Source organism: Symphalangus syndactylus, chromosome 17, assembly GCF_028878055.3.
Source record: "Symphalangus syndactylus isolate Jambi chromosome 17, NHGRI_mSymSyn1-v2.1_pri, whole genome shotgun sequence".
NCBI classification, from domain to species: Eukaryota; Metazoa; Chordata; class Mammalia; order Primates; family Hylobatidae; genus Symphalangus; species Symphalangus syndactylus.
This window is the reverse complement of record NC_072439.2, coordinates 21,077,172-21,101,030: the sequence shown is the minus strand read 5'-3', so window position 1 is coordinate 21,101,030 and position 23,859 is coordinate 21,077,172. Positions and strand designations below refer to the sequence as shown.

At 51.5% G+C, this 23,859-nt stretch overlaps 1 protein-coding gene across 3 annotated transcripts in view; it reads left to right on the top strand.

Moving 5' to 3' along the window:
* AXL (AXL receptor tyrosine kinase) overlaps positions 1 to 23,859 on the top strand; it is a 43,511-nt gene that overhangs the window by 1,607 nt on the left and 18,045 nt on the right. For 2 of the 3 annotated variants that reach the window (XM_055249950.2, XM_055249914.2), the window contains exons 2-12: positions 36 to 258; positions 546 to 646; positions 1,273 to 1,449; positions 10,253 to 10,333; positions 10,469 to 10,584; positions 17,266 to 17,476; positions 17,792 to 17,931; positions 18,484 to 18,634; positions 18,964 to 18,990; positions 22,133 to 22,265; positions 22,874 to 22,965. In XM_055249950.2, the coding sequence (XP_055105925.1) occupies positions 36 to 258; positions 546 to 646; positions 1,273 to 1,449; positions 10,253 to 10,333; positions 10,469 to 10,584; positions 17,266 to 17,476; positions 17,792 to 17,931; positions 18,484 to 18,634; positions 18,964 to 18,990; positions 22,133 to 22,265; positions 22,874 to 22,965 (1,452 nt within the window). The remainder of the gene's footprint in view (positions 1 to 35; positions 259 to 545; positions 647 to 1,272; positions 1,450 to 10,252; positions 10,334 to 10,468; positions 10,585 to 17,265; positions 17,477 to 17,791; positions 17,932 to 18,483; positions 18,635 to 18,963; positions 18,991 to 22,132; positions 22,266 to 22,873; positions 22,966 to 23,859) is intronic. The other variant, XM_055249951.2, reaches the window with a different exon arrangement.

The window sequence follows — 23,859 nt, the reverse complement described above, 5'->3', positions numbered from 1 at the left end:
GGTTCCTTAGCTAACTCTTCCCATCTCCCCTGCAGGCACGCAGGCTGAAGAAAGTCCCTTCGTGGGCAACCCAGGGAATATCACAGGTGCCCGGGGACTCACGGGCACCCTTCGGTGTCAGCTCCAAGTTCAGGGAGAGCCCCCCGAGGTACACTGGCTTCGGGATGGACAGATCTTGGAGCTCGCGGACAGCACCCAGACCCAGGTGCCCCTGGGTGAGGATGAACAGGATGACTGGATAGTGGTCAGCCAGCTCAGGTGTGTGGTCACATCCCCGAATCCCACTCCCACCTCTGTCACACAGGGGGCACAAAGCCCACCTGGGTGGGAACCCCAGTTTGACCACTTGTCAGCCGTGCAGCTTTGAGCATGTGATGGAACCTCTAGGTTTCGTTTTCTTCTTCTGCAAAATGAGTTAATAATAGGACCTACTTCGTGGTTGTCATGAGCTTCCAGGCTGGACACCCTCTTTCCGTTCTGACAGACCCCCTCCCAGTGTCCAGCTCTGACCCCGAACCTCTCTGTCTCTCCTCTTGCCCTGTCAGAATCACCTCCCTGCAGCTTTCCGACACGGGACAGTACCAGTGTTTGGTGTTTCTGGGACATCAGACCTTCGTGTCCCAGCCTGGCTACGTTGGGCTGGAGGGTGAGCTCTGGGGTCAGGGGTCCTGAGGGGTCAGAGGATGTGTGGCGCTCACAGGTTGTGGGAAGTCAGGAATCCTGAGGGGTCAAAGGGTGCTGGAGGATTCAGGATGACCCTAGGCATCATACAGCCTAAGAATGTCAGTTTTGGGGTGTCAAGAAGCTGGGAGTCCATATAAGTTATGGGGCCAAGGCTGGGGGGATTATATGTTCTGAGTGAAAAGACTTCTTGGGGGTAGTTGGATATCCTAGGCATCAGACACGATCAGGTCACAGGAGGCCATTCTGGGCATCAGATAAGGCGTCAGAGGCACGCAACGCACCCCTCTCCCCACCACTCCAGCGGTCTCATTTTTCTCATCCATAGAATGAGATGAGGATGAGCTGTCAGACATTCTGGAAGAGAGACATGAGGAGCTCAGCTATCTTGGGGGGTCTGACATGGGAGGAATCAGATATTGGGGTCACGTGTGTTGGGTATGGCTCAGGTGCCCTTGGGGATCAGATACAGGCAGGTCAATGACCCTGCAGGGTGGGTTTGCTGCCCAAAGCCTACAGCATCCTAGTGGTGGGTCAGGCATCTTGGGGCCTCAGAGGGACCCCAGCCTCTACCACTGCCCACCCCCCTAGGCTTGCCTTACTTCCTGGAGGAGCCTGAGGACAGGACTGTGGCCGCCAACACCCCCTTCAACCTGAGCTGCCAAGCCCAGGGACCCCCAGAGCCCGTGGACCTACTCTGGCTCCAGGATGCTGTCCCCCTGGCCACAGCTCCAGGTCACGGCCCCCAGCGCAGCCTGCATGTTCCAGGTGAGTCCGGGGATGTGGGTCAGCTCCGCATAGGGGGCCAGGCAGGGCTGAAGTCAGGAGCAAGGGAGCATTGCTACCTCTGCGTGAGTGTCTGACTGTCCTTCTGCCCCTCACTGTCTGTCTCTCTCTTGTTTCTCCCTGAGTCTGTCTCTGCCTCTCTGTCTCTACCTATCTTGTTTCTCTCCGCATGCCTTTTTCTGTCTCTTTCTGTCTCTTGGTGTGTGTGTCTTTCTGTCTGTCTCTGTATGTGTCTCTCTCTCTCTCTCTGTCTCTCTGCTTCTCTCTCCCTCCATTCACCCCGGCCTCTCTCTGAATAGAATTCTTTGTCCTGGGTTTCCTCTGAGCTGTTCCATGGCCTGAGTGTGTGTGGGCCTGGTGCCCCTTTGTCAGCCCTTGACCCAAGCAGGGCACCAGAATCAACCCTGCCCTCCTCTCCTCAGCCTCCCTCCACAACTGGCCCACCTCCTGCCCTAACAAGCCCTGCTGGCCTCAGTCAAAGGGAGGATGTTCAGCCCGGTCCCCACTGGGGAGACAGAACCCAAAGAAGAGAGAGCAGGAAGAAAGTGGGAGACAGAGGCTGGGCGAGGTGGCTCACGCCTGTAATCCCAGCACTTTGGGAGGCTGAGGCGGGCGGATCACGAGGTCAGGAGATCAACACCATCCTGGCTAACATGGTGAAACCCCGTCTCTACTAAAAATACAAAAAATTAGCTGGGCGTGGTGGCGGGCGCCTGTAGTCCCAGCTACTCAGGAGGCTGAGGCAGGAGAATGGCATGAACCCGAGAGGTGGAGCTTGCAGTGAGCGGAGATCGCACCACTGCACTCCAGCCTGGGCGACAGAGCGAGACTCCGTCTCAAAAGAAAAAAAAAAAAGGAAAGTGGGAGACAGAGAGTGATAGAATGACATACACTGGAAGGGACAGGCCATAGTGACCCAAGATGGACATAGACAGGACAGGGAGGCCGGGCATGGTGGCTCATGCCTGTAATCCCAGCACTTTGGGAGGCTGAAGCAGGTGGATCACTTGAGGCCAGGAGTTCGAGACCAGCCTGGCCAACATGGCAAAACCCCATCTTTACCAAAAATACAAAAATTAGCCAGGCGTGGTGATGGGCATCTGTAGTCCCAGCTACTTGGGAGGCTGAGTCAGGAGAATCGCTTGAACCCGGGAGGTGGAGCTTGCAGTGAGCCGAGATCGCACCACTGCACTCCAGCCTGGGCGACAGAGCAAGACTCCGTATCAAAACAAAAAACAAAACAAAACGAAAGACAGGACAGGGAAGTTGGAGTGACAGAAATCCTCTCCTTCTTGGTGACCATTCCCTTCTGCACCATGCAGACGAGGCAGGACCGAGCTCAGGGTTACGCAGTGGTCAGAGGCATCACTGGGGGATCCTGGATTCAGGGGGTTCTCCCTGCTGAAGGAGGAAAGACAGAGGAGCAGATGGCAGAGGCTCTGTAAAGGAAGGAAGCTGCAGCCTGGAGGGCATCAGCTTCCTGCACTCCCAACCTGCTGCCTCTCTCTGCTGGAATGAGGAGGGACCTTCTGACTGGGGGTCTCCAGGGTGGAGGGAGGAGCTCACATTCTCAGCATTCCTGGGACCCTGAGTTGCAAGGAAGACCTGGTGAGCATGCTGACCCCAGAGGAGTGACTCAGGCCCATGGCTCGAGTGGCTGAGTAGGGACCAGGGTTGGGGAGGGGGCATGAGTCAGCCTGGCAGGTCCCATGAGAAGGGGAGGGGAGGGAGAGAAATGGGTGCTGCACAGGTGTGAGGGTCTGTGCATGTCTCTGTGGTGGTGGTGGGGTGTCTGGATATTTGTGTATTCTGGATCCGAGTGTTAGTGTATCCGTCAGCACAACCTCTGTGTGAGGGTGTGCCTTGGCGAGGGTGGGCTTCTGTGGATGTCCCATGTGTGGTGTGTGTGTGTGTGTGTGTGTGACTAAGTATATTTCCTTTAGCTTGGATTCTGTCCCAATGTGTGCTTGGATCTTTATAGCATTTCTCTCTCTCTACGTTTCTTAGGGGTTGCCTGTGTGTGGGTGTCTGTGTGTGTGTGCATGACTGAGTATACCAGTGTCAGCCTGTGTCTGTCCCTCTTTTTTGTGTTTGTGTGTTCACAGCTGAGACTCACTGTAGGAAAGTAAAGTGTGCATGGAGGGTAGTGGGTTTGGGGCTATGGTGCACACCTCTCTGTATGGAGGTGGTAGTGTCAGCCCACAGGCGTGCAGCTATGGGTGTGAGCGTGTCCTAGTGAGAGCTTCTGTTGCCTTGCAGAATCAGAATGCGTCCATGGGTAACTTGTGTTTCTTACCAGCTTTTTTTTCCCCCTTATTTTTTTTCAAGACAAGCTCTCGCTATGTAACCCAGGCTGGAGTGCAGTACTGTGATCATGGCTCACTGTAGCCTCCACCTCCTGGGCTCAAGCAATCCTCCTACCTCAGCACCCTCCCACCCCTCAAGCAACTGGGACTATAGGCATGCGCCACCATACCCGGATAATTTTTGCATTTTTTGGTAGAGATGGAGTCTCGCCATGTTGCCCAGGCTGGTCTTGAACTCCTGGCCTCAAGTGATCCTCCCGCCTCGGCATCCCAAAATGTTGGGATTTACAGGCATGAGCCACTGCACTCAACCCTCAGCCTCTTACCTGCTTTCTGTGTGTGTCCATAGATGTCTCTGTGGCGTGTGTGTATATGTCACAGGGTAAGCATGTTGGCGTATGACTGTCGTCACAGACCTATGTGTGTGTGTGTGTATGTAACAGCATCCTCTGCTTCTCTCTGGTCTCCCTGTGTGTGCACTGCCCCTGCTGCCTCTGAGTACATGACCTAAGGATGCTTACCAGCCAGCGTATAGATGTGTGTCTGTGTTAATCTATGTGTCCATGGCAGTGTCTCCATCCTTGTGTGTCTGCATCAGGCCTGTGCATCTAAGAAACTGTGTTTTTTTGTTTTTTTTGGGGTTTTTTTTTTGGAGACGCAGTCTCGCTCTGTCACCCAAGCTGGAGTGCAGTGGCACGATCTTGGCTTACTGTAACTTCCGCCTCCCGGGTTCAAGGGATTCTCCTGCCTCAGCCTCCTGAGTAGCTGGGATTACAGGCACGCCCGGCTTATTGTTGTATATTTAGTAGAGACAGGGTTTCACCCTGTTGGCCAGGCTGGTCTCGAACTCCTGACCTCAAGTGATCCACCGGCCTCGGCCTCCCAAAGTACTGGGATTACAGGCGTGAGCACCGCACCTGGCGCAAATGTGTTTTTGTATCAGTCTGTGTCTGGGTGAACATGAAACCTGGGCGCATCCAGCTCATCTTAAAGGCGTAGATGAAGGCTTGGCTGTGGGATGGTACGCGTCGGTGTGTCTGGTCTGAGCAGGTCAAAATGACCCTTCATTGTGTCCTGGTGTGTATCTATCTGTCCACCTCAACTCCATGTACACTGTTACGTGGTGTGTGTCTCTCAATATACAGGGACATTTAGGTTTCTGTGTGTGTCAGATGCATCAGCCTAGATGTATATTGCGTTGCTAGGTGTTTGTAATCAATGTGTACACGTGTGACTGTGTGTTTATGTGTTTGTCCCACGTTGGCTTGTATGCGTACATGTCTCTTTATGAATGTACATCAGTGTCGCCCGTGTGTATATGTGTGAGTCACGGTGTTTTTGTGTCACTGTGTTTGTGACATCAGCTCTTGCATATCTGTGTGCCGTTAACTTACCAAGTACTGAGTTTTCTGTGCTAATAACAGCCCCTGTGTGTTTAAGTGTGATTCATTGTGAGTGTGTGTGGGGGGGGGTTGCTGTGAGAAGGAATTTTGTCCGTTAGTGTGCGTCTGTCCCTCTGTCTGACTCAGGGCGTACCCCTCCTCCTTCCATCCCTCTCATTCTCTGGAAAAGCTGGGGCGGAGAGCAGGGGTTGTGGGGGGATGGTCAGGACATCTGGAAAGCACATCTGGAGTCGGCCTGCTCCTGTCCTTTTGCGGTAAAGCAAGAGCCCTCTGGAGGGGAAGGGGTCCCAGTTCCTCCTGCCCCCTTCACTCAAGGTGCGGCCGTTGGGGCCTGGGAAGGGGGATCCCGGCTCTGGCTCCGCGCCCCCGAAGCCGGCCGGAAGCGCTGGGGTGGGGAGGTGCCCCGGGTGACTCACGCGGGGGGCAGGAATGCTGCGGTCGGAACGGGACCCGGCTCCAGAACCCACCTCCAGCCCCAGGGCTTCTCCGGCCGGCGGCGCCAGCTCCCGCGCGCTGACCCTGGCGGGGCCCCACGTGCCAGGTGGCTGGACCCGACCCAGGCTCCCCGCCCCCTCTCGGGCCGCCCGCCCGGGACTGTACTGTTTCTCCTCCTGGCGGCGCGGGGGCTGCGGGCGCGGGGCCTTCGGGGCGCGGGGGCTGCGGGAGCGGGCACCTGACCTTGTCTGGGAACGGCCACCTAGGAAGCCGCGACTGAGGAGCTCCCCTACCCACCCCCTTCCGGCCTCTGCAGACTTTGCCCCATTCCACTCCCTCCGCTGACGGAGAAAAGGAAACTTTGTGTCTGCGGATGGAAAGCCTCCCTTGCGAACGCGGTGGGAACAGAGGCGTACACGCACGGAGCAAACACGAGGGACACGTACACGGATACTCAACACATGCACGTACACACCATCCACAGATACACGCAGGGTCACAAACATACCAGCTCAGAAACACAGACACAGATGCACAAGCACACGCGTAAACAACATGCAGAACTGCAGTTGCACTTACAAGACTTGGTCCCAGGGCCGGGCACGGAGTGGCTCTGCCTGCAATCCAGCACTTTGGGAGGCCGAGGCGGGAGGATCGCTTGGGGCCAGAAGTTTGAGAGCAGCCTGGCAACATAGTGAGACTCTCCTCTTCTCTACAAAAGAAAAATTGAAAAAGTGTGGTGGCCGCCTGTAGTCTCAGCTACTTGGGAGGATGAGACAGGAGGATCGCTTGAGCCCCGGAGGTCAAGGCAGCAGTGAGCCGTGATTGTGCCACTGTGCTGCAGCCTGGGGACAGAGCAAGACCCTGTCTCAAAAAACAAAACAAAAAACTTGGTCCTTCTTACATCCTAGCACAGACATTGTGTGTGTGTGTGTGTGTGTTGAGGGGGGTGTCTGTGTTTCTATGTGTATCTGTGTTGGGGGATTCCCCTTATTCACCAGGATACGTTCTCTAAGACCCCCCCACAAAAGCCTGAAACAATGAATAATACTAAACCCTGTATATACTACACGTAACTTTCTTTTTCTTTCACAATTTCGCAGATAGTTTTCTTACTATAGATCTTAGCAACCTCAGTACATATATATATGATTATCTTTTTCTAAGTGGAGAATTTTCACCTTTTCACTTAAAAGGAAGCACTTTAAGGCTTCTCTTTGGCCTATCCGAATTGCAGCCATCACTATTTTGCACCCTGGGGCCTTTTTTTTTTTTTTTTTTTAGACAGTCTCTCTCCGTCGCCCAGGCTGGAGTGCAGTGTGGCGACCTTGGCTCACTGCAACCTCTGCAGCCTGGGTTCTAGCAATTATCGTGCCTCAGCCTCCCGAGTAGCTGGGATTACAGGTGCGCGCCACCATGCCCGGCTGTTTTTTTGTATTTTTAGTAGAGACGGGGGTTTCACTATGTTGCCCAGGCTTGCCTTAAACTCCTAATCTCAAGTGATCCACCCGCCTCGGCCTCCCAAAGTGCTGGGATTACAGACGTGAGCCATAGCACCCGGCCAGGCCATTATTTAGATAAATAAGAGTTTCTTGAACACCAGCACTGCAGTACCAGGAGAGTCGATCTTATAGCTAAGTGACTCACAGACAGGTATCCGATACAGCACTGAGATGCTGGACAAAGGGGGGATTCACGTTCCAGGCCAACCAGAGTGGGATGACATGAGGTTTCACCACAGTACTCAGAACGGCATGCAATTTAAAACTTACGAGTTATATCTGGAATTTTCCATTGAAATATTTTTCGACCAAGAGTAACTGAAACCTCAAAAAGTGAAACCTCGGATAAAGGGGGACTGATATATGTTGTATAGCGGTGTGTGTTGGGTATCTCTGTGTGCTTGCAGGTCTGTGTCTCTTGTGTTTGCCTCTGTACTTGTACGTGCTTCTGTGTGTGCACGCTGGTCATACCAACACCAACACCACCACATTAGGGAGGGAAGGCAATCCACCTTCACTCAAAAACAGTTACTCAAGGCCAGGCACGGTGGCTCACGCCTGTGATCCCAGCACTTTGGGAGGCTGAGGTGGGCAGATCACTTGAGGTCAGGAGTTCGAGACCAGCCTGGCCAACATGGTGAAACGCTATCTCTACTAAAAATTACAAAAATCAGCCGGGCGTGGTGGCGCGCTCCTGTAATCCCAGCTACTCAGAAGGCTGAGGCTGGAGAATCTCTTGAACCCAGGAGGCAGAGGTTGCAGTGAGCCAAGATCATGCCACTGCACTCTAGCCTGGGCAACAGAGCAAGACTCTCAAAAAGAAAAAGAAAAAAACAGTCAAGACACAATACGTGAACTCCCCTATGGAATTACACATGCTCATATTTCTACACCTATGCCCAGGAATGCTCATAAGTACACAGCTGAACACAATTTCACTCACTCATTCAACAAGCATTTGACATCCTGTTTCATCCTGACACAGCAGGGGATGAAACAGACACAACCCCTGCCCTCCTGGAGCTGACATTCTAGTGGGGGAAACTGACAATGGACAAGGTACCTGGGTAACAGGTGAAGTATGTTGGGTGATGAGAAGAACCAAAGAGGAAAAGTAAAGTGGGAAGGGGATACATTTGGAGAGGAAACTCCAATTAGCTCCAATTTTATTTTATTTTTTCTTTCTTTCTTTTTCTTTTCTTTTCTTTTCTTTTTTTTTTTTTTTTTTTTTTTTGAGACAGAGTTTCGCTCTTGTTGCCCAGGCTGGAGTGCAATGGCATGATCTCAGCTCAATGCAGCCTCTGCCTCCCGGGTTCAAGCGATTCTTCTGCCTCAGCCTCCTGAGTAGCTGGGATTACAGGGCCCTGCCACTATGCCCAGCTAATTTTTTGTATTTTTAGTAGAGACGAGGTTTCACTATGTTGGCAAGGCTGGTCTCGAACTTCTGACCTCAGGTGATCCACCCACCTCGGCCTCCCAAGGCTGGGATTACAGGCATGAGCCACCATGCCCAGCCTTTATATTTCATTTCTTTATTTTTAATTTTTTTGAGACAGAGTCTCACTCTGTCACCCAGGTTGGAGTGCAGTGGTGTGATCACAGCTCACTGCAGCCTCCACCTCCCCGGGCACAGGTAGTCTTCCCACCTCAGCCTCCCGAGTAGCTGGGACTACAGGTGTGCACCACCACACCCAGCTAATTTTTCTCTTTTTTGTAGAGATGGGGTCTCACCACGTTGCCCAGGCTGGTCTCTAACTCCTGGCCTCAAGCGATCCTCCCGACTCGGCCTCCCAAAGTGCTAGGATTACAGTCATGAGTCACTATGCCTGGCCAAGCTCCAATATTAACAGGGTGGCCAGGCCTAGCGGACTGAGAGGTGTTGTTGAGGAACAAAAACGAAAGAAGAGGGTGCGAGTCATGTGGACATTTGTGGAAGACTGTTTTGAGCAGAGGGAACAGTGCACAGTTCTCGGGGTAGAAACATGCTTCATGTATGCGTTCCAGAGACACTGGAGGCCAGTGTGGCCGGAGAAGAGCGTGTGACAGGGAGAGCGGGAGAGGGATTGGCAGGAGGCGAGCTTAGAGATGAACAGACATGTCTCCATTGATGTACAGCCATGGGGTGGTTTCCTTAAGTGTGTCTAGCAGGTGTGTGTGTCCATACGTGTGTCCTTGTGAGTTAGTGAGGGTGCCTGTGTTTGTGCATGTGAGTGTGTGCATGTTTGTGTGTCTCCTTGTGTGTGTGTGTCTGTGTATGCTTTTGTGTGTCTATGTGTGAGTATGTATATATGTGTCTATGTCCATATATGAGCATGTGTGTTTCTGTGTGTGTCTATATATGTGTATATGAGTATGTGAGTATCTAGGTGTACGAATCTGTGTGTGTGAGACAGAGTGTGTGTGTGTGGCTGTGTCTGTTTCTGTGTCTGTGTCTGTGTGTGAGCATGTGTGTTTATATGTGTGTGTATGAGTATGTGTCTCTGGGGTGTAAGAATGTGTGTGTGTGTGCCTGTGTGTGGCTGTGTGTGAGTCTGTGTGAACATGTGTGTGTATGAATATGTGTCGCTCTCTGGGGTGTAAGAATGTGTGTGTGTGTGTGTGTATGCGCCTGTGTGTGGCTGTGTGTGTGTGTCTGTGTGAGCATATGTGTCTATGTGTGTGTATGAGTGTGTGTCTCTATCTGGGGTGTTAGAGTGTGTGTGCCTGTGACTGTGTGTGGTTGTGTGTCTTTGTGTGTGTCTGTGTATGTGTGTATGAGTGTGTGCCTGTGCCTGTGTGTGGCTGTGTGTGTCTTTGTGTGTTTCTGTGTGAGTATGTGTGTCTGTGTGTGTGTATGAGTGTGTCTCTCTCTCTGGGGTGTAAGAATGTGTGTGTGAGAGAGTGTGTGTGCCTGTGTGTGGCTGTGTGTGTCTGGGTGGCGGGAGGCTAGGGCTGAAACCAAGCCGTCCTTGTGTTTGGGGATGGAGGCTGTGTTCCTAACTCATTGCCCTCAACTCTGCTAACTCTCCCTTCAGGCAAGTGCCTGTGTGGGCTGCACTGACCCTGGTCAGGCAGGCCATGGTAGGAGTGGCCCGGCGTGGCCCGGGAGCCCTTCCTGCCCCTCTCTGATACTGGGCCCTTCCCTCATATGACTCCCTAGGGCTGAACAAGACATCCTCTTTCTCCTGCGAAGCCCATAACGCCAAGGGGGTCACCACATCCCGCACAGCCACCATCACAGGTGACAGAGTTGGGAGGTGGGGAGTTGGGCGTCAGAGGGTGGGGTTTGGCTCTGGGATCAGAGCGGGGGCAGAGAGCAGGGTAGGGAGCTTTGAGCAAAGGCTCCCCAGGGTCAATCTCTCCTGTTTGTCCACAGTGCTCCCCCAGCAGCCCCGTAACCTCCACCTGGTCTCCCGCCAACCCACGGAGCTGGAGGTGGCTTGGACTCCAGGCCTGAGCGGCATCTACCCCCTGACCCACTGTACCTTGCAGGTGAGACTCCCAGACTTGGTTCATTTCAGTCTCAGGCCTCCTTCCACCCACATCCACAACCCCCATCCTCTCCCTGGGAACCCACCACTTCTCGGCCACTGTTGAGAAGCAGTAGAGCCTGGGGCGGGGGGTTAAACCAGATGTCCTGGGTTCGAATCCTAGCTCCACCACCTTCTGGCTGTGTGACCTCGGGTAGGTGGCTTAATCTCTCTGGGGCTCAGCTCTCTTGTCTACAAAATGGACGTAATGGTAGTGCCTACCTGGTATGCTTAGTGTGAAAATTCAATGAGTGAATGCAAATTACCAACTTAAAATGGTTTATAGAACATAGGAAACAAATTTAACAAAATTGGCCAGGCGCAGTGGCTCACGCCTGTAATCCCAGCACTTTGGGAGGCTGAGGTGGGCGGATCACTTGAGGTCAGGAGTTTGAGACCAGTCTGGCCAACATAATGAAACCACATCTCTACTAAAAATACAAAAATTAACTGGGCCTGGTGGCATGCACTTGTAGTCCCAGCTACTGGGGAGGCTGAGGCAGGAGAATTGCTTGAACCTGGGAGGCGGAGGTTGCAGTGAGAGGAGGTTGCAGTGAGCCAAGATCGTGCCACTCCTCTCCGGCCTGAGTGACAGAGCAAGACTCTGTCTCAAAACAAACAAACAAACAAACAAAAAAACCAAATTTAACAAAATGAAAATGATCAGCTGTCTTAATTATTTTCAATATTAGTGATATTAACTCTAGCCAGAGTGGGAGCCCTGAGACAGCAGGGTCTGGAGCCATTTCTGTCACCACGGGGTACCCAGAACCCTCCACTTCTCTCATCCCAGCCCTGGCCACTCTGTGTGGCCACTGTCTGGGGATGGGTCTGTCCCCTACTGGAATGTGAGCTCTGACAGGGCAGGGCTGGAGCTGTCCCAGTCACCACTGGCTCCTCATTCTTGCCCAGCACAGGACCACACATAGAGTAGGGAATATTTGCTAGAAGGTTATACTACAACCCAGATGAGCTAGACCCAGCCTCTGCCCTCAAGTTGCTCCTAGAGTAAGAAAACCAAAACCAGGCCAGGTGTGGTGGCTTTCACCTGTAACCCCAGCACTTTGGGAGGCCAAGGCCGGTGGATCACCTGAGGTCAGGAGTTCGAGACCAGCCTGGCTAACATGGTAAAACCCCATTTCTACTAAAAATACAAAAAATTAGCCAGGTGTGGTGGCACACACCTGTAATCCCAGCTACTCAGGAGGCAGAGGGAGGAGAATCGCTTGAACTCGGGAGGCAGAGGTTGCAGTGAGCTGAGATCACGCCATTGCACTCCAGCTTGGGTAACAAGAGCAAACTTCCATCTCAAGAAAAAAAAAAAAGAAGAAAGAAAGAAGAAAACCAAAACCAAAACCAAAACAAAACTCACGGATCTATAAATATAAGGCCTAATTCTGGTCTGAAGTTCTCTGAGATTAGAAAGTTGGAGATGGGGGGTGGACAGTGCCTATGATAGCAGATGACAGTAATGAAGAATGACCAACTTCTGCTGAGTGTCCGCTGTGCACCGGGTCTTACATTAACGCACACCTGCTTATGTGTTTGTGAAGGAGGATCTATGGATACACCCATTTTCCAGATGAAGAAACTAAGGCTCAGAGCGGTTAACCAGCTTGTCCAAGGTCACATCAAACCCATGTCATTGCTCCTAACCTCCTTAGAAACTGTTTTTTGTTTTTTCTTTTCTTTTTTTTTGAGACAGAGTCTCGCTCTGTCACCCAGACTGGAGTGCTGTGGCATGATCATGGCTTATTGCAACCTCCGCCTCCTGGGTTCAAGCAATTCTCTTGCCTCAGCCTCCTGAGTAGCTGGTGTTACAGGTGCCCACCACCACGCCCAGCTAATTTTTGTATTTTTAGTAGAGACAGGGTTTCGCCATGTTGGTCAGGCTGGTCTTGAACTCTTGATGTCAAGTGATACGCCCACCTCGGCCTCCCAAAGTGCTGGGATTACAGGCGTGAGCCACCGTGCCGGGCCCTGAGAAAATGTTTAGAGTCAGTGCTTGATTAAACGGGAATTGTCTTATACGTGCATGCCCTGAGCACAACCCCATCTGCTTGTCATTTTAAACCTAGAACATAGTGGCTACTGGCTGGGCATGATAGGTCATACCTGTAATCCCAGCACTTCGGGGGGCTGAGGCAGGTCTGTACAAAAAATTCAAAAAAATTAGCTGAGTGTGGTGGCAGGCACCTGTAGTCCCAGCTACTCGGGAGGCTGAAGTGGGACAGTCACCTTAGCCTGGCAGTCAAGGCTGCAGTGAGGCATGATTGAACCTCTGCTCTCCAGCCTGGGTGACAGAGTGAGACTCTGTCTCAGACAGAAAAAAAAAAAATAGTGGCTATTAATCTTCCCTTTTTCAAGGTGAGAAACTGAGGCCCAGAGAGGGGCCCCCTCTCTGGGCCTCTGTTCCTCCCATCCTCTTCCCCTCCCCGGGGCTAGAAAGCCGAAGCTGAGATTCAATCCCAGAGGCCAGCCGGATTTGGGAGACCTCAAATGCCAGGTCAGGCATAAGCTGCACTCCTACCCACATCCACCAAGTGTCCCCAGGAAAGCAGAAGTGTGTCCTCTTCCCTCTCCAGGTCTCACTTCCTGCTGCACATGGGCTAGGGCCGAAGAGTTCCAGTGGGAGGGTCACAGCCGTCCCAGGGAAAAGAGAAGTGGGAGCAGGCATGGGGAGACCAACTGTCTGTACCCATCTCCCCTCTGTCCTGGTAGAGGTTCCTCTTCCTGTCTGTCACTGCAGGTCAGAGAGCAGGCATGATGACAGCCTCACCCGCTCCTCGTACCCACCATCTGCCCCCACTTCTCCCCAGGTCTCATGGTGGTGTCGTCTCCCGCCATGGGGGCTGTGTGACTTTGGGCAAGTTGCTGAACGTCTCTGGGCCTTGGCTTCCTTGTCTGTAAAATGGGGATGAGAAAAGAAATTGACCCCATAGGGTGGTAGTGCGAAGTCAATGAGTTCATCCAGTAATGTGCTTGACAGGGAGCTTGGTACATATTTGGCACTCAAGAAATGTTTGCTAGTCAGGGTGCCGTGGCTCACACCTGTAATACTAGACCTTTGGGAGGCCGAGGCAGGTGGATCGCTTGAGCCCAGGAGTTTGAGACCTGCCTGGCCAACATGGTGAAAGCCCATCTCTCCAAATAATGAAAAAATTAGGTGGGGCTGTCATTGCACCACTGCACTCCAGCTTGTGTGACAGAGTGAGACCCTGCCAAAAAAAAAAAAAAAAAAAAAAAACAGAAAGAAAACAAGTGTTAGCTGTTGATAATTATAACATGCAAAGCAGTTTATATGCATCATGTCATTAAACCTTACACCCTGACAAGTAAGAACTGTGATGTCCATTTTCCAGAGACGGAAACTGAGACTCAGAGAAGTTAAGACACTCACTCTAGGTCACACAGCAAACAGCATCCAATGCAGGACTTAGATCCAAGGAATCTGGCTTTAGAGCCCACACCCTGTGGCCGTAAACTCCTTCCTGACATACTGTGTGGCTGTATGGCTGGGGTCTCCAGGGTGAAGGGGAAGCCCTTGGCTGCAGCATTCCTGAGGTGTGTGGCTGTGAGTTGTGTGGTTATGGGGGTTTTGTGGCTCCATGTGGCAGGGCTATACGGATGTGTACACCAGCGGTGGCCCCCTCCACCCTGAGTGTGCCATTCCTGGGGCGGAATAGGTATGGGGACAAGTGCCACTATGCAGAGCTTGACACTTGTTGCCAGGAAACACACATAAAATAATAAGTGACAGGCCGGGCACGGTGGCTCATGCCTATAATCCCAGCACTTTGGGAGGCTGAGGCGGGCAGATCACCTGAGGTTGGGAGTTTGAGACCAGCCTAACCAACATGGAGAAACCCTGTCTCTACTAAAAATGCAGAATTAGCTGGGCATGGTGGCGCATGCCTGTAATCCTAGCTACTCAGGAGATTGAGGCAGGAGAATCACTTGAACCTGGGAGGCAGAGGTTGTGGTGAGCCAAGATCACGCCATTGCACTCCAGCCTGGGCAGCAAGAGCGAAACTCCATCTCAAATAAATAAATAAATAAAATAATAAATGACACTCAGTATGCACAAGCAGTCTTCTAAATGCTTATATGCCCCAATTCAGTTAACCCCGTGAGGTAGGGAGCCACAGTCATCCCATTTTACAGATGAGAAGACTGAGGCATACAGCTAGGGAATGGTGGAGCCTGGATTTGAGCCCCGGATCCAGCATCTGTGCTCCTCAGCACTAGGCTAAACTGCCTCTGTGCATAGACAAGAGGTATTGTTACCATTACTGATATTCTTACCACCAATAGAGCAATGACTCTGGGGACAGGATGGGGTTTAGGTCCCAGCTTCATCAGTGACAAACTGATGACCTTGAACAAGTGATTCCGTCTCTCTGGGCCTCAGTGTTGTCATCTGTACAGTGGGAATAAGCATAACGCTTACCACAGGACAGCAGGGTGGATGTGAGGGCCAGATGAATTCAGATTTGTCAAGGGCTAAGAATGGCACTCAGTACATGTTGGACGTGTTTTTCTTTTTTTATTAAGATAATATATAACATGGCCAGGCGTGGTGGCTCACGCCTGTAATCCCAGGACTTTGGGAGGCCAAGGCGGGTGGATTACCTGAGGTCAGAAGTTTGAGACCAGCCTGGGCAACATGGTGAAAGCCTTTCTCTACACAGAATACAAAAAAAGCCGGGTGTGGTGGCTTTTACAGGTGTGATTTACAGGTGTGAACCTGTAATCCCAGCACTTTGGGAGGCCGAGGTGGGCGGATCACTTGAGGTCAGGAGTTCGAGACCAGCCTGACCAACATGATGAAACCTCGTCTCTACTAAAACTCAAAAAAGTTAGCCAGACATGGTGGCGCATGACTGTAGCCCCAGCTACTCGAGAGGCTGAAGCAGAAGAATTGCTTGAGCCCAGGAGGCGGAGGTTGCAGTGAGCCGAGATTGCACCACTGCACTCCAACCTGAGTGACAGAGCAAGACTCCGTCTAAAAAAAAAAAAAAAAAAAAAAAAAAAAAAAAAAAAAAAAAAAAATAGTCAAGCGTGGTGGCTCACGCCTATAATCCCATCTACTTGGGAGGCCGAGGCATGAGAATTGCCTGAACCTGGGAGGTGGAGATTGCAGTGAGCCGAAATCACACCACTGCACTCCAGCTCAGGTGATGAAAAGAGACTCATAGGCTGGGCACGGTGGCTCACACCTGTAATCCCAGCACTTTGAGAGGCTGAGGCGGGCGGATTGCCTGAGGTCAAGAGTTTGAGACCAGCCTGACTAACATGGTGAAACCCTGTCTCTACTGAAAATACAGCAATTAATCGGGCGTGGTGGTGCGCGTAGTCCCCACTACTTGGGAGGCTGAGGCAGGAGAATTGCTTGAACCTAGGAGACGGAGGTTGCAGTGAGCTAAGGTCTCACCACTGCACTCTAGCCTGGGCGACAGAGCAAGACTCCGTCTCCAAAAAAAAGGAAAAAAAGAAAAAAGAAAAAGAAAAAGAAATGAGATGTACCACATGCATAATCTTCAGTGTACCTCTAGATCAAGCTCGTCTAACACATGTGGCCCAGGATGGCTTTGAATGCGGCCCAACACAAGTTCGTAAACTTTCTTAAAACATTATGAGATTTGTTTGTGATTTTTTTTTAACTATCAGCTGTCGTTAGTGTTAGTGTATTTTATGTGTGGCCCAAGACGATTCTTCTTCCACTATGGTCCAAGAAAGTCAAAAGATTGGACACCTTTGAGATTGTTTAACACACATATTCGCCACGTAACCACCATCCAGATCAAGACACAGACCCTTCCAGTCCCCAAGAAGACTCCCTCAGGCCCCAGAGATGGCCACCCTTCTGCTTCTAGAACATTGCTTTTGCCTGTAGTATAATGTCATATAAATGGGGTCTCACAGTATTGTGCTATTATTTTATTATTATTATGATTTGAGACAGAGTCTTGCTCTGTTACCCAGGATGGAGTGCAGTGGTGTGATCTTAGCTCATTGTAACCTCTGCCTCCCAGGTTCAAGTGTTTCTCCTATCTCAGCCTCCCGAGTAGCTGAGATTACAGGCGAGCGCCACCACACCCGGCTAATTTTTTATATCTTTGGAAGAGATAGGGTTTCACCATGTTGGCCAGGCTGGTCTCGAACTCCTAACCTCAAGTGATTGCCCACCTCGGCCTCCCAAAGTGCTGGGATTACAGGCGGGAGCCACCGTGCCCAGTTTATTTGCATTATTATTGTCATCACACTATTATTATTGGTGCTGACCACCCGCCATGCACTGTAGCATCCTTTGGGCATAACTACACTTAATCTTTAAACAATCTTGTAAGGCATTTGATCCTCTAAGGCCCCATGTGCCCAAGGAAAAAACTGAGGCTCAGAGAGGGAAGAGTCTTGCTAGAGGTGGCTTTTGGAAGTGGTGACAGAACCACATTGTATACAGCCAAATGATCTCCTTGCTTTGCAAATCCAGGTGCCCGTGTTATCCTAGCAAGGCACTGCAACACACACACACACCCGTGCAAAGTTGTGTAGTCACACCAGGCCACCACCACTGGGAGCTGTGTGACCATCTCGTGTGATTGCTTGGTTGTCCTGTCCTCACACCCTTGCCTCTCCTCAGGCTGTGCTGTCAGACAATGGGATGGGCATCCAGGCGGGAGAACCAGACCCGCCAGAGGAGCCCCTCACCTTGCAAGCATCCGTGCCCCCCCATCAGCTTCGGCTGGGCAGCCTCCATCCTCACACCCCTTATCACATCCGCGTGGCATGCACCAGCAGCCAGGGCCCCTCATCCTGGACCCACTGGCTTCCTGTGGAGACGCCGGAGGGAGGTAAGAAGGGCTGCGGAGGGACATGTCACCACTGCCCCACTGGACCTTGCTTACATCAGTGCCACCCCCATTGTCCCCTTTCACTCCTTTACCCCTCATGGCCTCAATCTCCTTCCCATCCAGTCTCTGACCCCTCAGCAGCACTGCCCGCTGGCCTCTTTCCCAGCCCTTCTTTCCCCTGTGCTTCCGCTCATAGGAGGCCTGCACGAGTTGCCCACGTGTGTGCCCTTGGCACCCTGCACCCACTTCCTGGGAACAGGGGAGGGGGTCAGGAAGAGGCGGGGGTGCCAGCTTCCCCTCTTCCCTGTCCTCCAGTGCCCCTGGGCCCCCCTGAGAACATTAGTGCCACGCGGAATGGGAGCCAGGCCTTCGTGCATTGGCAGGAGCCCCGGGCGCCCCTGCAGGGTACCCTGTTAGGGTACCGGCTGGCGTATCAAGGCCAGGACACCCCAGAGGTGGGTGCTGCTGGTGGGATTGGAGTGGAGTGGCTTGGGAAGGAGGGAGGAGAAGATATCAGGGCAGACATGGATGGTTGTGAAGGTTGGGTAGTACACAATTGCTCTATCCCTAGGGGGCACATTCAGGGAAGGTTCACATTCACATTCTGGGGAGAATAAGGGGGTCTAAGGGAGGGCATGGGGAATGGCTGTTTTTGAACCACTGCAAAAGCATTTCAGCAGACTCATATTCACTATAACGATTTTTCAGCAGATAGTTGTATAGCACCTTGGGGAAGGGGTACCTTTTCCTGATTTGCACAAAGGCACTTCTATCAGGGCTAGCAATACCCTGACGTAGGGAGAGAGGATGGAAAGAGAAGCTAGAAGGGGGTGGAGGGATACAGGTTAAAGGATGAGGATGAGAGATGAAGGGGAGGACGAGGAAGGATGAGGAGTTGGAGGATGGGGAGAGGGCTTTGAGAAAGAGATGGGGTGTCGAGCCCAAGAGTGAAGGCTTAACAGCTGGGGGGTGAGGTTCTACCCTGATGCCACTTCTGGACCTCCTAGGTGCTAATGGACATAGGGCTAAGGCAAGAGGTGACCCTGGAGCTGCAGGGGGACGGGTCTGTGTCCAATCTGACAGTGTGCGTGGCAGCCTACACTGCTGCTGGGGATGGACCCTGGAGCCTCCCAGTACCCCTGGAGGCCTGGCGCCCAGGTAAGTCCAAAGCCATGCCCAACCTGCTTCAACCCTGTCTCTCCCTGACAGCCCTGACTTACTCCTTGTATCTTTCAGTGTTACCGCAACTTAGGCCGTGTTCCTACCCTGAGCCTTACTGAGAGCCGCCCTCACTCCCTTACCCATGCCAACCCCTCACTCCCTTACCTGTGCCATGGCCTCACTCCTTTACCCGTGCCACACCCTCACTCCCTTACCCGTGCCACATCCTCACTCCCTTACCCATGCCAACCCCTCATTCCCTTACCCGTGCCATGCCAGTCTTATCCTCTCTGAGCACGTCTCCTCTCTGTCCTTTCTTCTCACAGGGCAAGCACAGCCAGTCCACCAGCTGGGTAAGGGCTTCCACACCCCGTTTCCTCCCTCCCTACCCTCAACACCTAGTGGGGGCGCTGTCACCATATATACTCATTGCACATCCCTTTCATGTTTCTCGAACTCATCACTCTAACCTACTTCTTGAGTTCGTGTGGTTCTTGATGGAGGTGCCTATAATGAATGGCCTAGCATAGCACATTGTAGGTATTCAGGCAATGACAGATGGGTTGGTGGATGGATGAACAAATGGATGGATGGATGGATAGATATATGGAGGGTGGATGGGTGGGTGGGTCAATGGATGAATAGGGGGTGGATAGGCGGTTGAACAGATAAATGACTGGATGGCCAGTGGATAAATGGATGGGTAGATGGATGGGTGGATGGATGGATGGGTGGATATATGGAGGGTGGATGCGTGGGTGGGTCAATGGATGAATAGAGGGTGGTTAGGTGGGTGAACAGATAAATGACTGGATAGTGAGTGGATAAATGGATGGGTAGATGGATGGGTGGATGGATGGATGGGTGGATATATGGAGGGTGGATGGATGGATGGTTGGATATATGGAGGGTGAATGGGTGGGTGGGTCAATGGATTAATAGATGGGTGGATAGGTGGATGAACAAAAGATGACTGAGTGGTGAGTGGATACATGGATGGGTAGATGGGTGGATGGATGGATGGATGGATGGATGGATGGTTGGATAAATGGATGGATGGACAGGTGGATGGATTTGTGAGTGGATGAATGGATGAATGGATGGGTAGAAAGGTGGAGGGATGGATGAATGAGGTATCCTCCTTACATCCATCCCTCTCAAATATTTCTCTAACAATTCTCAAACATTCCTCCTACACCCATTGTCCCCTCTGGGCACTATTAAGGCCCACTCTTGTAACTCAACCCACTAGCCTTCAATACTCCTCTTTTTCTTCACATACCCTTTCCACGCTCATTCCACCCTCCTTTCACATACATCCCATTATAATCCATTCCTCCCACATGACTCCCAAGGCCCATTGCACAACCACACTTCTCATTCACAAACTCTGCACACCTTGTACGAACTTACCATATCTTCCACATTGCAAACACTGAAAAACACTGTCCACAGCTTTCCCACACCCGATTCTCCTTGCATGCTTACCCCACACTCCACAGACATCATTCCCTCACCCTTCACTAATCCCAACCCATCTCACTCTGCACACTCACCCTGAACCCCTTGCACACTCAGCACACAATGATCTTTATTTCTTACACACTCCATTCCACCCCTGCCCTTTTTACACCCCCTTTCTGTGCACCCCATACTCCTCATCTGCCCTTCTCACATCTTTTGCATGCTCACTGCACACTTCTCTCACACTGCAATTACATCCTTAAAATTCCTTGCTCACTCCTTGTATCTAAGACTTCATGAATACTCTTCCCACTTCACACACATCCAACTTTTCCAGCGGCCATCCAACCCTGTATATGCTTACCGTGCCCCTTTGGATATTTATTTCACCCTCATTCCTTGCTTTATGGAAACCCTTGTGGCCGGATGCAATGGCTCACGCCTGTAATCCCAGCACTTTGGGAGGCCTGAGACAGGTGGATCACCTGAAGTCAGGAGTTCAAGACCAGCCTGGCCAACATGGCAAAAACCCATCTCTACTAAAAATACAAAAATTAGCTGGGCGTGGTGGTGCGAGCCTGTAATCCCAGCTACTCGGGAGGCTGAGGCACAAGAATTGCTTGAACCTGGGAGGCGGAGGTTACAGTGAGCCAAGATCATGCCACTATACTCCAGCCTGGGCAAGAGAGCAAGACTCTGCCTCAAAAAAAAAAAAAAAAGAAAAGAAAAAAAAAATTAGCCAGGTGGCACAGACCTGCAGTCCCAGCTACTCAGGAGACATCGTGAAACCCTGTCTCTACCAAAAAAAGAATACAAAAATTAGCCGGGCATGGTGGTGCACATCTGTAATCCCAGCTACTTAGAAGCTGAGGCAGGAGATTTGCTTGAAACTGGGAGGCAGAGGTTGCAATGAGCTGCGACCGGGCCACTGCACTCCAGTCTGGATGAAAGAGTGAGAACCTGTCTCACAAAAACAAACAAACAAACAAAAAAAGAGACAAAGAAAACCCTTTTGTAGTCATTGCATTCTCCTCAAAAGGTATTCCTTAGTCCTTCGTCCACAAGCCTTGCCCTCCTTGCGCACGCTTCATGCACCATCCTACACTGCAAGGATCTTCTTCCCCACTCACCTGTTTATCTACACTCTAGTCCACCCTCCTTGCACAATCATCACATTTCTCACACTAACCTATGCTACTTGAGATTTCTCCACACCCATCTCATGTTCATCTAGCCCTCCTGGCACACTCATAACCCGTTCCACACATTTCTCCCTCCCATTCCACACTCACTGCACACTCCTCAAATATCCATTCCACTCTTCTGTTTTTTTTGGATCTCGGTGGCATAATATTTGGTAGCTTAAAGTAAGGAAAACTACAAATGCCCAAACAGGGACTTGAACGTTGGACCCTCAGGTTAAAAGTCTGATGCTCTACCGCCTGAGCTATCTTGGCACTCTCTTTTTTTTTTTTTTTTTTTTTTTTTGAGATGGAGTCTTGCTCTGTTACCCAGGATGGAGTGCAGTGGCCCAATTTCGGCTCACTGCAATCTCCACCTCCCAGGTTCAAGCGATTCTCCTGCCTCAGCTTCCGAGTAGCTGGGATTACAGGTGTGCACCACCACCCCAGCTAATTTTTGTATATATATATTTTTTAAGTAGAGACAGGGTTTCACCATGTCGGCCAGGCTGGTCTTGAACTCCTTGCCTCAAGTAACCCGCCCGCCTTGGCCTCCCAAAGTGCTGGGATAACAGGCATGAGCCACCACACCTGGCCTTCATCCCACTCTTAACTCACCCATCCTACAACTTTCACACACTTCTGCTTTAACGTGCACTTGTATCACATCCATTGCATGCCCTGTCCAGCCCAGCCTATTCAGATATGTGAATGCATCCATCACACACCTCATCAAGTATGTGCACATCTTTGCCAAGGGCTTCTGCCTTCCTCCCACATCACCCCTTTGGGTCCCAGAGAGCTGGATCCAAGGCCTCATCCATGACCTGTTCCTCATACCCCCTGATAGTGAAGGAACCTTCAGCTCCTGCCTTCTCGTGGCCCTGGTGGTATGTACTGCTAGGAGCAGTCGTGGCCGCTGCCTGTGTCCTCATCTTGGCTGTCTTCCTTGTCCACTGGCGAAAGAAGGAGACCCGTTATGGGTGAGTTGGAACCACATGGGGAGGCTGTGTGGCCTGGGATGGAGAGGCTGGAGGCAGGGAGGCCAGTGAGGAATCTAGTGCAGGAGGAGTGATGACTAAGAATCAGAATGAGGGCAAGGGAAGCCAGGCGCGGTGGCTCACTCCTGTAATCCCAGCACTTTGGGAGGCTAAAGCAGGTGGATCACTTGAGGTCAGGAGTTTGAGACCAGCCTGGCCAACATGGCGAAACCCTGTCTCTACTGAAAAATGCAAAAATTAGCGGGAAGTGGTGGCACACGCCTGTGGTCCCAGCTACTTGGGAGGCTGAGGCACGATAATCACTTGAACCCGGGAGATGGAGGCTACAGTGAGCTGAGATCGCACCACTGCACTCCAGCCTGGGTGACAGAGTGAGACCCTGTTTTCAAAAAAAAGAATGAGGGCAAGGGGGTGTGTGGAATGAGTGGAAGGCAGAAGGTAGCTGCCCAAGACATGGGCAGAGAGGGCAGGCAGATGCTAATGCTAGCAGAGAGAGCAGGCAGGGCTTGAGGCTGAGATGGTGCTTGCTGGTTGAGTAGGGGGTTCCACATGGTTTTTCCCTGCCCTCACCTACTCCCCCTCCCCCCCAGAGAAGTGTTTGAACCAACAGTGGAAAGAGGTGAACTGGTAGTCAGGTACCGTGTGCGCAAGTCCTACAGTCGTCGGACCACTGAAGCTACCTGTAAGTGAACCCTATGCCCCACTGCCCTGGCCTGGGTCTAAAGGCTGTAGAGAATCTGGCCTGCTGGGCTTCTGTAGATGCGTGAGCCAAAAGTTTCTGAAGGCCTTGGGATACTAGAATGTCAGAACCACAGACCCTAGAAATAACAGATTTGTGGAACCACAAAGAACTTTCAAGGAATAGAATCTTAGACACAGTAAACCTTAGAAACACCAAGGCTGGGGGGGGAAGGGGGGAGGGACAGCATTAGGAAATATACCTAATGCTAAATGACGAGTTAATGGGTGCAGCAAACCAACACGGCACATGGATACATATGTAACAAACCTGCACATTGTGCATAGGTACCCTAAAACCTAAAGTATAATTTAAAAAAAAAAGCAATTAACTTGGGAACACAAACACATCCCCAATCTACTAAATTCGGAACATTCTCAGATTATAGCAAAAAAAAAAAAAAAAAAGAAACACCAAGGCTGGGTGTGGTGGCTCATGCCTGTAATCCTAGCGCTTTGGGGGGCGGAGGTGGGAGGATCACTTGAGCCCAGGAGTTCGAGACCAGCCTGGGCAGCATGGCGAAACCTTGTCTCTACCAAAAAAAAAAAATTAGCCAGGTATGGTGTCGTGCCCCTGAACTCCCTTGTACTCCCTGCTACTCGGGAGGCTGAGGTAGGAGGATCACCTGAGCCCAGGGAGGTCAAGGCTGCAGTAAGCCGTGATCACACCACTGCACTCCAGCCTGGGTGACAGAGCAAGACCCTGTCTCAAAAAAGAAAAAAAAATAAAAGAAAGAAAAGAAACACCAAACCTCAGAGCCATTGGATCTTAGAAGATGTAATGATGATGATAATGATGAAGATAATGACAATCAAGAAGAAAATGATGATGATGATG